The sequence below is a fragment of the Phocoena phocoena genome, chromosome 4 (assembly GCF_963924675.1).
Source record: "Phocoena phocoena chromosome 4, mPhoPho1.1, whole genome shotgun sequence".
In the NCBI taxonomy this organism is placed as follows: domain Eukaryota; kingdom Metazoa; phylum Chordata; class Mammalia; order Artiodactyla; family Phocoenidae; genus Phocoena; species Phocoena phocoena.
The window spans coordinates 132680454-132695774 of record NC_089222.1 but is presented as its reverse complement, the minus strand read 5'-3'; the positions used below and the strand labels follow the sequence as shown (position 1 = coordinate 132695774).

The 15321-nt window shown below is 38.7% G+C and overlaps 1 protein-coding gene across 1 annotated transcript; it reads left to right on the top strand.

The window, feature by feature from the left end:
* The first annotated feature begins 14343 nt into the window (after positions 1–14343).
* KRTAP8-1 (keratin associated protein 8-1) lies at positions 14344–14883 on the top strand. The gene has a single exon (XM_065876887.1). The coding sequence runs from the start codon at positions 14387–14389 to the stop codon at positions 14576–14578; it is 192 nt and encodes a 63-aa protein (XP_065732959.1). The 5' UTR covers positions 14344–14386; the 3' UTR covers positions 14579–14883.
* Positions 14884–15321: the final 438 nt, after the last annotated feature.

Sequence of the window (15321 nt, the reverse complement as noted above, 5' to 3'; positions counted from 1 at the left end):
TGCTGTAAAAACCTGCAACAGTCTCTGGCCTGAGACACTGAGTATCTTCAAGAGATACTCATTCAAAAGACACTCACCAAGCAGCTACAACACCAAGCATTGTCCTAAAATTTGGGGACAGAGAGATAAATAAAACACAATTCTGACCCTTAAGAGTTAAATATACTTTATTCAATATTTACGGGAAATTTAATAGTCTTCTATTTTATGCCAATTAACGTGTTATAAATGATTATCCACTCATTTCCTTCCAAGGACACAAAATATAAGACAGCCTATAAGATATATATATATATATATATATATATATATATATATATATATATATATATATAGCTTGACTTGGGTTTATCCAACTTTCCTCATGATTAGATTCATGTTTAGCATTTTTTGGTAGAAATGTCATAGAAGTGATGCTGTATCCTTTTCATTGCATTGTATCAAGAGACACTTTATGTTGGTTCATATAAATTTGGTTGGTGGTTACCTTGATCACTTGATGAAAGTAGTGTCCTTCACGTTTCTTCACTGCAAATTTGCTATTTCTCCCTTTGTAATTAATTTGTGTCGATACTTTGACACTATGTAAATATTTATTCTATTCCTTATCAAGCTTTCACCCACTATTTAAGGATCCATTCACAATTTTCTAATTTTCTAATTCCTTCTATATTTATTATTTGGCATTCTACGTAAGAAATTTCTCTTCTCCCCACTTATTTTCTGTGTGCTTATTTATTAGTATCAATATCTATATCAATATGGGCTTGAGGATTCTTATTTTACTCAATGTGTTACCATCCATAACATTATTGTTAATTTTGATGCTCAAATTGTCCCAGATTTGGAGAGTGGGGACATCTTCATGCTGGCTCCTTTGTCCTTCAGAAATGGCTCCCATTGCTGTTTGATCAATGTCTTCCTTTCTGGCTCAACAAGATATTCCAGGATTATCTTGAACTTTTCTCCTTCAGTCATGGAAGCACTAGATCCCTTAGGTGAAGACCGGTATTTAGAAACTATGATATAGGTGTTAAGTGTACTTATTGCTATGGTATCATTGCTACATATGCTAATTTCTATCCTCTCATATGTTATAACAGTCATTGCTATGATTGTAAGTCATTCTTTCAGATTTAATAATGACACACTGACGAGCTGCACTGGAGCTCTGGGTATGAGGTAAAAGTTCACTGACAGGCAGAATTCACTTTAGGGTAGGAGAAGGGTGGCTGACCTTTAGGCTGGATGAGGTCCTCAAATGCCATTGTGTAAAGATCTAAAGTTTTACTCTAAAGTTCAAGTGACAACACAAGTTGCCCTAGTACCCCACCCTGTTCTTCAATGAGATTTTCATTTAACCACCTTATCTCTGTTTCAGCCCCAATCCTGGTATTTTTCTTAGTGTTCTGAAGCCCAGTCCTCTCTGGGAATTTGAAGGGAAGATCAACTTACTGTTGCTTGTAGTCCCCTCCTCTCATAGTTTCTCCTTCTTTCTGTTTTCCCTTCATCTCCTTTCCATCATCCAGACCTTTAGTTAATCTCCCTTCAACTGATGTTGTCCCTACAATTCTCTCTGTCATTGTTGGCTTCCAGCCTTTGCTATAATTTAATGTGTTCTAGGGAAGGGGAAGGAAAAAATCTGTATGGTTGGTCTGCCTGTCATCTTGAACCTAACATAAATACCTTAATGAGGGACAAGAAGGGATTAAGTACAACAAAATCTTATCTCTTTTTCTCCTGTAGTAATTATGTAACAGATACAACAATAGATAATTTTAATAAAACAATAACAGGTTTTTTGAGGCAGATTTCATTATCTACTATATTACTGAAGAGGAAACCAGTGTCGAAAAGTTTAATTTGTTTGAGGCTGCATCATTCATTTGTAAAGAAAATGTCAAGCTATAGCTAGACAAGGATGATCTGACTCTAAATCCATCTCTCCACTCTATCATATAGATGAGATATATATTTAATATATATTATATATTAATATATTATACAATATATAACAATCATATATATAATATAATATATACTTTATATATTAATATATATTTAATATATGTCATACATATAAATTATATATATATATATCATGTATATATATATATAAAATATCATATATATATATTTTTGGCCACATGGCATGTGGGATCTTAGTTCTCTGACTAGGGGTTGAAGCTGGGCCATGGCAGTGAAAGTGCTGAATCCTAACCATTGGACTGCCAGGGAATTCCCGCTCCCTCCATACAGCACATTTAAAGCTATAGAACCTTTCCCAGAAATACTCCTGCTTGATGTACTTTTTTTTTTTTTTGTGGACCATTTTTAAAGTCTTTATTGAATTTGTCACAATATTGTTTCTGCTCTATGATTTGGGTTTTTGGCTGCAGGGCATGTGGGATCTTAGCTCCCCAACCAGGGATTGAAACCGCACCCCCTGCACTGGAAGGTGAAGTCCCAACCAGTGGACCGCCAGGGAAGTCCCTAATGCACTTCTTATGCCATAAATAACTGTACCTAAATGTACATATTGATTAACAGTTTACAGAATACATCCATATAATTTTATTTAATTCTGACAATTGTCTTGGGAAATAGGTATCATTAGGAATTTGATGGAAATTAAGTAATTTTCCCAAGTGAGAAAATATTTACCAACTGGGAAAGCTGAGCCTTGAGCCAAGGTATCAAGCTGAGGTCTTCTGATTCCTTCCAAGCACATTATTCTACCACTGATAACAGAGGCAAAACATTCATTATGTGCTTACTGATTTGACCCTAAATGAGGTTATGAAGGTCCTCCAGTATTTCATAAGCTTGCCAAGTAATCTTAACAATTATTGGGCTTCATTCTTTACTTTGGTACCAGGTCCTTAGGTTTTCCTATCTCACTATCTCTACAAAATGGTGGCAGATCTTCACTCCTAATTTCTGCCTCCATTCATACCCTTATCGTTTCTTGCCTGGATTAATACACCTGCTGCCTATCCAGTCTGCCAGGTAATCTCCAAACCACCTTCCATACCACAGATGAAATCATCTCTTAAAATGCCAATCTAATAACATGATTTTCTTTCACAAACTCTGGTTATTTTGTGGTTACTTACTGATTTCAGGATAAAGATCAGTTTCAGGATAAAGATCAATTAGTGACTTATAAGAACACCGATTTCTCTAGTCTCATTTCCTACTTCGTTATAACATGCTTCCCTTTCTCCTGCAATGGTTCTTTGCTGTCTTCTGCCCTCTTCTTCATCCAGTGAACTCCTGTGGAGCTTTCAGAAGGCCTTCCTCTACCCCAGGGGCCCTCCCTTGTTCCGACTGAAAAGTTTCACCTCTGTTTAATATGGCAGTGCTCACACTACTCTCTGCCCACCAACCAAGACCACCTGGAACACATCGTAGTCAAACAAAGTTGGGTTTATTACTTACTGTGATGATGGAGATCATGCAATATGAGAAACTCTAGGATGTCTCAATAAGAGGGTTAGGAGGGGCTTGTTCTAGGATTTGGGCTTGAAGGAGTTGATTTTGGAGAGGATTAAAGGAGGCAGTGGTCTCTTCTGGATTGGATACCATCTGTAAAAACTTTCCACAAAGTTAGTGGTTTAAAACAACACAAATTTACTCTTACAATTTTGGAGGTCAGAAGTTCAAAAGTCAAGGTATTGGTAGGGCTGTATTCATTGTGGACGATTTCACTTCCTTGCCTTTTCCAGATTCAAGATGCTGCCCCACTTCCTTGGTTTGTGTCTCCTTCCTTCGCCTTCAAAGACAGTAGCATAGCATCTTCAAATCTCTCTCCCTGATCTGACTCTGACCCTCCTACCTTCCTCTTTCACTTTAAGGATCCTTTTGATTACATTGGCCCCACCCCAATAATCCAGAATAATCTCTCTACCTCTAGGCTTGTGGATTAGCAACCTCAAAGCCCTTTTGCCATGTAATATAACATATTCACAGGCTCTGGAATTAGAATGGCGATGTCTTTGGGGGACAATTAGTCCACTTCCCAGAGGTAACATCAGGAAACAGACCTAATTTCTATGATTGGGTATTTTAACAACTTTTACTGAGGAACTGAAACAAAACTAAAGTTGTCATTGGTAAAAAAGCAGTAGGCACTGAAGGTGAGGTTTAGTCATTTTTGTGGTTTGTACAGTGTTCTTGTTTTCATCTGTTCTCTGGTACGGCTACAGAGTGGCCTTGTTTTTGTCTCTCTCCATCATTGTCACAGAGTGACCTTGTCTGATTTGATGTTCTGAAGATTCTGTGCGTGGGAATCAGGGAACGCACTGGTTTACCATTAGTGTTTTCAGGGCTGCTGTTTATCTTTCTCACCATCATTAATTGGCAGGTCTGATTCCCTCACAGTAGCCTATATGCTGTAAGGTTTTTGAGGACAAACACCATGCTTTATTCAATGTTCCATCACCAGTGCTGTATCCCAGACACTTGAAAACTATTTGTTGAATTAATATAATTGTTTAAAGCCATAGAGGAAAAAGCCTACTCCCTTGTTACTTAAAATATGGTCTGCAGACAAGAAATATGGGCATCACCTGGGAGCTTGTTCAAATTGCACAATCTCAGGCCTTCCTCTTCCAAATTATACTCTGCACATTGACAAGATCCTCAGGTGATTTGTGTGCACATATAATTTGAGTACTGGCCCAAGTCCTGTTGATTCTTATCCCAAAATAAGCAGAGAAGGAGACATATCTCATTGTTGATGTTTAAAGTGTTGATGAAATGGTGTTAACATTTTCAGCAAAAAAGGAAAGTATAAAAAATTATTTTCCTATACTTTTGTTCAATTTTTTATTGCTATTTACAGAAAAACTAGTTCATGTTTTTACATTTCTATTGAGAATAGAAAAAAAAACACTTAAAATTATAGCAGGAGAGCTTTCTATTAGATAAATGGAAATATTTCTTGCTTCTAAGGCCTGCCAGGCAGAGACCACTTAGAATGTTCTATGACTTCTGAGTACGTTGATTATGGCTGTCTCTAAAAATACCGTTATTCCTCAGACACCAATTCCTTTTCAATTCCTTGACTTGCCTCTGAGGCTCCTGACATTATCTTTGACAATGATATTTGCATTGCAGTGTTCTGTTCCATTTTCTTCCCTTTCCAATCATCCTCCCCTTTAATAATCTGCTTTATGCCTCATTATTTCCATTTTGAAGCTTCTATGTCCTATGCACTTGGTTGCAATGACAGAATTTTCAACACTTTCCTAATGAACAGTCTTAAATTTTTTTTTTTTTTTTTTTTTTTTTTGTGGTACGCGGGCCTCTCACTGTTGTGGCCTCTCCCGTTGCGGAGCACAGGCTCTGGATGCGCAGGCTCAGCGACCATGGCTCACGGGCCCAGCCACTCCGCGGCACGTGGGATCCTCCCGGACTGGGGCATGAACCCGTGTCCACCGCATCGGCAGGCAGACTCTCAACCACTGCGCCACCCAGGAAGCCCCTTAAATTTTAAGATAAAGAAATCTTTGGGACACAGGTCCTAATTTTTTAAATTTATTTGTTTTTATATTTAGTTTTTGGTCAGCAAAGACTTTGAAGAAATGATGCTTTTAGTAGATTGAACTTGCCATCATGTTTTGTTTGGCTGCGATAGGAAACACTATTTTCAAGGTCATCAGAAGAACAGCATCTCAGGCCTTCCAAAGGGTAGCTAACAAGCAAGTTGAAATGTCATGCTTCTACTCATCAGCAAGTCTGTCTTAGCAACAAGGTAGCACAAAAGACCATAATTTCTCATACTTGATCCTTTTCACTAACTCAGCTTGCTGGTTGGTTCTGTGCTTTAATTTTATACATATTTCCAGTTTCTGGCTCTAACTCTTTCTTTGTGTCACAGGTAGTAGACCTCAGCTCCTCCATTTTACATCAGCAGGAGTAGAGGGTAGATGCTAAAAAGGACCTTCAGATCCTACTAGTGACTAAAAGCTTGCAGCAAAAAAATGTACTTTCCTTGGAATTTCTTTTTCATATTGATTCTGAAACACATGTGAAATGTTTATGACTAGAGTCAGTGGGCCTATTATGCATCCAGGCATTGTGGTGTCACATTATTTCTTAAGAAAACCACATGGGTTCTACATTAAATAGCAAGCTTCGTTAGTTGCTTGCTCTGATAATTAACTAAGTAGCCTCACAATGTGGCTTAGCTCCAAAAGTGCTGAGCTAGCAAGGCATTGAAATTGTGTCTCAAGTTAGTCCCAAGTCTTGGTCAGCAAGTTCTGGCCCATGTCATGTGACACTTTTGGGGTATGTTGCATGGCAATCATATTTAACTGCGTGTGATCTTGACTTTAGACCAGCGTTTTTGACTTTGGCTCTGTTGACATTTCGGCTGGATAATTTTTTGTTGCTGGGGGGAGGGGAGTGTTTGGTGTATTGCAGAATGTTTGACAGCATCCCTGGTAAACCAGCATCTCACCAGTCATGACAAGGGGAATTGTCTCTAGTCATTGCCAAGTCCCCTGGGGAGCAAAGTTACCCATGATAATAAGTTACGTCAACTCTGCTTATTAATCCTGGCTAAGAAGGTGTCTCCTTTTTCTCCTTCACCATTTTACACTCATCCCATTTTAAGTTGTGTGTTTTGTTAAAGAGGACACATTTTCAGATGGCTAACTATTGAATAGTACAAATTTCTCAAGGAGTGACCAAAGCACTTTATTTATTTATTTATTTTTTGGCCGTGCCACGTGGCTTGTGGGATCTTGGTTCCCTGAACAATTATCGAACCCAGGCTACGGAAGTGAAAGCGCTGAGTCCTAACCACTGGACTGCCAGGGAATTCCTCCAAAGCATGTTATTGGAATCACTTGGGCTGCTTATTTAAAATGCAGATTCCTCGGCCCCAGCACAGACCCAGGCAATCAGAATCTACAGGAACAGAGCTCAGAAATATGCATATTAAACAAGTATCCAAGGAGATTCTTGCACAGACTAAACTTTGAAACTATTGTGGTGGAATGTCTTGTAGAGGTTTCAACATTTCTCTTCTGCAATTCTGTCACTGCATTTTGTGTTTTAAAGTGATGGCAGCTGGGCACTCATGAGTGTGTCTTAGCAGGAGTGTGTAACACAGTGAACAAAAGTACTCTATATAGTTGCATGCTTAATTGACCAAATCCAATGGGAGAGGGTTGAATTGAAATCTTAGCTTATCAGTAATTTTGATGTTAGAATCATTCAATGGCTAAGGTGGTGAGTCCCAGGGTTTCAACTTACCTCCTGTTAACAGCGAAAGACTTGGGACCCAGGCAAGTGATTTGCATACATTCTTACAGCAAGTCAGTGGCCAAATTTGACTTGGAATATTCATTCATTCACTCATTTATTCAACTGATATTCATTGAAAACCTACATCATGCCCAATAGTGAGCTAGGCACTGAGGAATCAGGGCTGATTAAAGACGTCATTTTTGCTCTCTTTGAAACAAGCATGTTGCTGAGGCAGGTATTAATCACACAAATAAAGGTTAAAGAACTACAAGTAGGAAGGAGATGGTGGCCACTATGATAGTGTAGGTGGACTTTGGCTACTCAGGGACATCAGAAAGGCCTCCCAAGGGAAGTGATTGAACTAGTATCTGAAGGTGGATGGGAGTTGAGGAGGACAGAGGAGGGAAGATAATTCCATGTAGAACAAACAGAAAGTGGCAAGACACTTGATATATTGAAGATTTAAGATTTAAGATAGTCAATGATGTCTAATCAGAGTGAGTTGGGGGCTTTTAGGTCACATTAAAGATTTAAAAAAAAATCTAAAAAGCAATGGTATGCTATTGAATTTTTAAAAAAATTATTATTATTTTTTGGCTGTGTTGGGTCTTTGTTGCTGTGCGCAGGCTTTTCTCTAGTTGCTGAGAGCAGGGGCTACTCTTTGTGGTGGTGCGTGGGCTTCTCATTGTGGTGGCTTCTCGTTGTAGAGCATGGGCTCCAGGCACGTGAGCTTCAGCAGCTGCGGCACTCGGGCTCAGTACTGTGGCACGCAGGCCCTAGAGCATGGGGTCTTCAGTAGTTACAGCGCGTGGGCTCAGTAGTTGCGGCATGCAGTCTCTAGGGCACATGGTCTTCCGTAGTTGTGTTGTGCGGGCTCAGTAGTTGTGGCTCGCAGGCTTGGTTGCTCCACAGCATATGGGATCTTCCCAGACCAGGGATTGAACCCTTGTTCCCTGCGTTGACAGGTGGATTCTTAACCACCGCACCACCAGGGAAGTCCTGAAATATTTTTAATGTTTGTGTGTGTGTGTGTGTGTGTGTGTGTGTTCGCATTGTAACCAGATCTGCATTTTGTAAACACTTTGGCAATGGGAAGCAGTGTGTAAGGAGGGAAACTGTGAACCTGATTAGTTTTTCAATCACCATAGCAGTGTCGGTACATAAAGCTTGAAGTAGGTAGTGTGCCAGGCTGAATAAGTTGTCCACTCTGAATTTCTGCAACCCATGAAAATGCTACCTTACATGGTAAATGGGGCTTGGCAGAAGTGATTAAGTTAAAGATCTTCATATGGGGAGAGTATTTTGGATTATCCAGGTGGGCCCAATGTAATCACAAGGGTTCTTATAAGAGGTGGGCAGGAGGGTCAGAGTCAGTAGTAGGAGATGAGATGATAGAAGGGAGAGATTGGAGTGATGAAAGGAAGTGGTCACTGGCCAAAGAATGCAGGCCACCTACAGAAGCTGAAAAAGGCCAGAAAACAGGTTTTCCCCTCAGAGCTTTCAGAAGGAACTGGCCATGCCGACACTTTAATTTCAGACTTCTGACTCTTGGAACTTGTGATAATAAATTTGTGTCTTTTTTAGTCACCAAGTTTGTGGTAATTTGTAGCATTAGGAAACAATAAGAAATAGAGTAGTGAAGTGGACATTGATAGAAATTAATGGATCTAAGAGAGTGTTAGAAGGTAAAAGTGACAGCATTTTGTGACAGATTGTATTTGCAAATGCAGGGGAGGGGGTGTCAAGGGTGACTCCTAAGTGTCGAGATTCTTATTATTCAGATAGTATCACCTCACTGCGTGGGTGTAAATCTTAATTTCATACCAAAAACCAGATGCAATTTCTGAATATGAGGCCCTAGACAACAATAATTAAATTTTGTATGCAAGTTAGTAAATTACCTGAAAGGAAGTCATATTTTGAGGGTCTCAGTATCTGATTACCAGATAATAGTAACCCGAAGGCATTAGGAGGATTTTATATCAAGGGTCTAAGCAAGCATCCTCCTTGGGACAACTTTACATTCTGGAAGCGTGAAAATTTTCTTTATTTTCTTCTTGCAGCAATGATTAGATGTTGTCTCTACTGGCTATTTTATTATCTCTAATTGTCCCAAATATCTTACAGAGCCTTCCAATTGGAGGACTTCAGCACTGAATTACAGGTGTGCCAGAATGTTGCTACTCTTAATCCCCCAGCTGATCTGGACAGGACCTGGGGTGCCAGAGCTCCCAGGATGGCTGTCTCTTCCCAGTGAGTCTTGTCAGATTATCCCACTGTATCCTAAAGATGTGTAATGTACTTTGATGCCATAATGGGAGACTGATTGAGAAGCACTGCCCTTTGGTATTCCTTCTCCCAGTGTCTTCCACGGATGTCTTGCATCAGAATTCCTGGTAGGGATATGATCCTGATAGATGGTTGTTAACCCACTTGTTAAATCTACCTCCCTAACAATTCTTAAATTCATCCCCTTGCTAATACTGTCACTTAGTGAAGTGGCTTTTGTGTAACTGATTATCAATCCAGTGACTATTCCTCCTCCTTCTTCTAGGTTGCCAGAGCCTGTTTCGCATGATACAGGGAGAAAGTGCCCAATACACACTTTTCTAGCTTCCCTTGTAGTTCAACCCTGGGATATGTTTCAATTCTGGACAATGGGACATAAAAGAAATCCATTGGAAGACAAATATGAAATGAATTCCTGCTCATTGCACAATGAAAAGGAGCTTTGAGAGAAGTCCCTTTTTTTTTTTTTTTGTAACTCCTCTATTTTTAGATGTTGATGTGAACGAATCTGAAGCATTGACCTGCTGCAGTGATTTTGCAGCCATGAGAAGACAGAGAATCACACCTCTGAACTCTGACGTTGTCAAGCCCTGGAACAACCTGGAATTGCTTACGTTCTCATTTTCCATTATTTGTGAAAAATAAACTCTTTTCATTTAGCAACTTTCAGCTCGTTTTGTTTTTGTGTTTTTGGTTACTTGTAGCCAAAATAATCCCTAAAGGATACAATTTTAAACCTGGTTTTCATACCTCCAGGGTTTCTCACTTCTAATTCATCCTCCACCCTGTCAGAGTAGTGATCTCCCTAAAATGCAGAACTGATTATGCCAACCCTAGCTTAGTGTATGAGTGGCTCCCTTTTCCTCCACAAAACACACAGTCTCATACGTCCCCTGACTGTCTCTCCAGCTCCAACTTCCATTAATTCTTCTGTCACATGCAAGGTTATGGCCCCAATAAATTACCAGTGTCTCTTGGAAGGCATTGTACTATTTAACACCGTTAAGACTGCTTCAAACACTTCTTTCTGGAATATCCTCCAAATCCACTATCTTCCTAACTGATGTCCATTTTCAAGACCCAGTTCAAATATCTATCCCTTTCATAATGAAGCTTTCCATGGACATTATCCCCTACATCACGTAGAGTTGTCCACTCTCTGTTTCACCCCCTGCAGTCTACAAGAGGGCAGTGTGGACTTCCAGGGTAGAACATATAACATCGCATTTTCATTTATTTATCATTTTCCATTTAATTACCATTTCTAATTTGTCTTTAGATTTCTAGCACCTAACAACATGCCTGGAATATAGGAGATGCTCAATAAATATTTGTAAGAATAAATGAAAAGAATGAAATATAATTTTTTATATTACAGAGTAACACTGATGTATATTCTAAAATTCATTTAAAACATTCCCTTGTAATTTCTCTTTCATTTTTAATGAATTATAATATCTTGAAGCTGGAAACTTTATATCTGAAACTGATAAGAACTGTTTTATTGTGCACACTGGAATCGACTATTTCTATGATCTGTACACAATATATTCTTGTTCCTTTGTAGAAAATCAAATTTTCCCTATCTTTATGCACATCACATTTTATTTGAAATAAAAGAAATATGAAAGAAGAAATCATATTATTTATTAAATAACATCTTAACATTGTTATTAAAAGATAAAGGCTCATGAACTTTATCTAAACCAATAAATACCCAGCAATGATTAGTTCAATACCATGTCATTTCATATGTGAGAATATCATATTTTTCTGTTTTTCAAACCTCCATGCCACATGACCCTAGTTTTTTGAGAAACTCACAAAAGTAAGACATTTTAACTGCAATTGGTTTAGCCCGCTGCTGCTTTCCACCTGGGGTTCCCTACAATCACACTTCCCCTCAAGTTGGAAGGCATTAGAGAGACCACGGACCTTTCTGGGATCTAGCTAAGGAGAAGTTGAATTTGGATATGGGAGATAGATTTATGCGGTTTGCAGTTACTTCTGTGCCTAATTAGGCTATTTCTAGCCATCCATGTATGGGGATGGCTTCCAGGAATTCTCTCCCATCTACTCTACCAATTCACCCAGAATTTGTGACATGAATGTGCAGGACCAGAAGTCACATCTCAGTATGTATTAGCCCCATGGCATCCAGTGTAGAATGAGTAGTGGAGGAAAAAATTTGAAATGGTGAAGCCCAAAGCTCGTCTATGGAAAAAATATTATAGAAGCGTGTCAGGCAGTTATGTAGTAAAAACATTTTTTCAAAATTTTATAATATTTGTGACTTTTATTAGTGTTTAAATTTGTGATTTATCATTTTAACAAATGTTTATTTTTGTACTGAGTTTTATATTTTTATGTTTACCGTTTTTCATCAAGAGGCTTCTCAACATTGTATAAACTTCAGGCTCTACAACACCTGCATCTAGATAAACCTATACCATAATAAAGATTTCATAGACCCAGTGTAAGATTAAGCTAGCTACCTATTTTGTTTTTAAATAACTTGATAAATCATGTATTTCCCTAAAATTTTCTTGTGTTATGATTTTCTGCAGAATTTCTAGAGAAAATTCAGAATGTTCTTTGTAAATACGGCTTAAGTTTTTAAAAAGACAACATATTTTAATTTTTATTCACCATTACTACTCAGATACAGAGTTGGGTATTGTGCCCAGAGTTGGGTATAGGGCAAAGCTACCATATTGTCTGATTGGGTAGGCAAATGAGAGGGGAACTTATTTAAACAGAGCATCATAATTGAATTTTAACATTAACTCAATCTTTTTTCTTTCCATTGTATGATGCTATTTTTGTTCAATTTTTCTTTTTTCAAATATTACCAGTTTTTTCCTTTATGGAGCAGGGCAATGTGATGACGGCAGAAATAAGACATAAATTATTCTATGATTTTTAGAGAAGGATCTGCTGTTGAATGCCTTTATATTTTGTGAGTGAAGCTAATTGTAATTCCCTGGTCTTATTTAGCTATAAGTCACATGAAGTGTTTGAATTTTAAATGTTGAATCACCCTAGGTGGCCATACAGCTTTGTTCATGAACAAGGATGGTGCAAGAGAACGGTGTATTTTCAAAAATACCTCTGTTATAATGAACCAATTAGTGGTTGAAACACTGTCACAGTTTTGTATTTTTCCAAGTGTCTCACCTGGTCTTTGGAGTCAGCCTGTGACCTCTATATGCCTCCAGAAATTTAGGTCTTAGCTGCTAGCAACAGGAAGAAAATTTACATCTGAAATCTAAAATAAAATTTTGGGACTTCCCTGGTGGTGCAGTGGTTGAGAGTCCGCCTGCCGATGCAGGGGACACGGGTTCGTGCCCCAGTCCAGGAAGATCCCACATGCCGCGGAGAGGCTGGGCCCGTGAGCCATGGCCGCTGAGCCTGGGCGTCCGGAGCCTGTGCTCCGCAACGGGAGAGGTCACAACAGTGAGAGGCCCGCGTACCACAACAAAAAAAACGCACACAAATAAAACCAACCCACAACTCAGTTACCTGAAGCCCAGTTTTTCTCTTAGTCTGTGTGTACTTAAAGGGTTTAAGTCTAAAGTAAAATTTGGGGGGCTAGTATGTAATACGTATCTGTTCTGTGCCTTTCTAAGAATGATTCCTTGCAGTTCTGTGCCTTTTTATTTCCGTGCCATATGTCCTCTTTTGCTGTATTTTCTGTAAATTTTCTCTTAAGTGCCATTCCGAGGAATATTAATGCAGGTATCTGAGAATAATTTTTTAAGTCTTGCATGACCCAAGATGGGTTTGATCAATCTTATTCCTCCTTTAATTCATATTTGAGGACTAAATTTCCATTTAGAGAGAGGACTGATTTTCTTTCTCAATCCTGGGGTGCATGATCATTCTAGATGTGAAATAACTTTGATTTAATATTGTCATCTGGCTCTTTACAAGTTCATCACATTTGGTAGATAATCTGGTTTCATTAGATCTAATGGGAAAAAAAAGTGTACATTTTAAGGTAAAATTTCCCATTAATATTTCTGTTTTTATCCTGTTTTTATTTTCAACATATACTTTGAAAAGCATATTAGACCAACAGATGATATTTGGCAATTTATTTCTAGGATCAATCCACAAGCTACTTTTTTTTTTTTTATAATTACAAGATTATTAGTTCAGGCAGTGGTTTAGAAATATGATGTTAAATATAGTCCAGGCAGGTACTATAATTAAAATTAAAATTTTATCCAGTTTTGTAAACAGGGTAGCTATAGATAGAGGGGAAAAAAGGAGTCTTTCCAATGAACTCTTTGGCATTTATCTTGCATACTGCAAAAAATTTCAGGTGAATACTAAGAAATACCTCCATTTTGAGGCGGTCTTACTATGTATTTGTTATTTCATTTATTAATTTATTCAACACATATTTTTTGAATTCCAACTGTGTGGTATGGATGTTCAAAGAGCAAGAGGACTGAATGACAGTTAACAACCTCAGAAAATTTCTTGGTATTGTAATGTCTGCTCACAGAGGCTTGTATCTAGGACCTACAAGACCCAGTGCTTTGAAGTCTCTGCAATGCATATTTTAATGAAGGGACACAATTTGTTTGAAGGAATCCTGCCCCTATGTTCCATCACATGAGAAATTTCTTAAGCAAGTGTAAAGATGTCTTAAGCAAGCAAAACAAACTAATGAGCTATTCGTGAAGCAAACAGGTGTCAATGAAAATGAAGCCTTGTGTTTTTTGCCACGCCCCATAGCCAGGGTATATAAAGAAGGATGGAGAGTAGGGAATCCATCACACTGAGGAAACGCATTCCACTGCTATCTAAGCCCCCAACTCCAGACACCATGAGCTATAACAACTTCTCCAGCACTGTCTTCCCAGGATGCTACTGGGGCAGTTACAGCTACCCCCTGGGGTATAGTGTTGGCTGTGGCTACGTCAGTACCCACTCCCCAGTGGGCTATGGTTTTGGCTATGGCTACAATGGCTGTGGGGCTTTCGACTACAGAAGATTCTGGCCATTTTCTCTCTACTGATTTTCTGAAAAACCCGAGGCATGGGATCTTCTCTCCCAAGGCTGAGAGGCATAATTCCAGGTCCTCATGTGCTCATCAACCTCCCAGTCACTGCTTTTCAGACCTAGCACCAGAGTCTCAAGGGAAGAAAATGAAAAACCACTTGATGCCTCCAGCTGCCTTCCCTGGATGATGTTAGTGGGGACATTTGCAGAAACTTGATACCCAAACATGTATTACTTTTGAATTTTTCACCATGCTCATGATGTTTGTCATCATCAAGTTGCAGAAGTGTCTGTCAAATTCTCAATAAACTTGTCTCAACCATCATAATATTCTCACCTGAGAGGAGTTTCCTTTTTTGGTGGCTACATTCCTTTTTTGGTGGGTATATTTGGTGGGCATATTTTTTGGTACATTGAGTGGGGAGGGAAGTGGATTTATTTTTCTCATGTGTGTGTTAGAAGCAGTGAGAAAGCAAATAATCCTTGATCTTTTGTGATAAGCAGGCAAGAAGGGTTTGCTTATGATTAAAAAAAATCCTGTCTTAACCTTCCTTTAACTCTGTGATATCTACCTCCAATTCTGGTGCCAACGGCACACCATTAATTGCTTGCAGTACCGTCTCACCACTTCTGCTCCTCTGCAAGAGAACGGAACATTGGTGGCCGATTTCACTTATTTCTATATTAGTGCAAAGGAAACCCGCTATGTTCCCTCTTCCAGGGACGAAGGATTGTAGAATAAAATGCTATGTCCCCTAC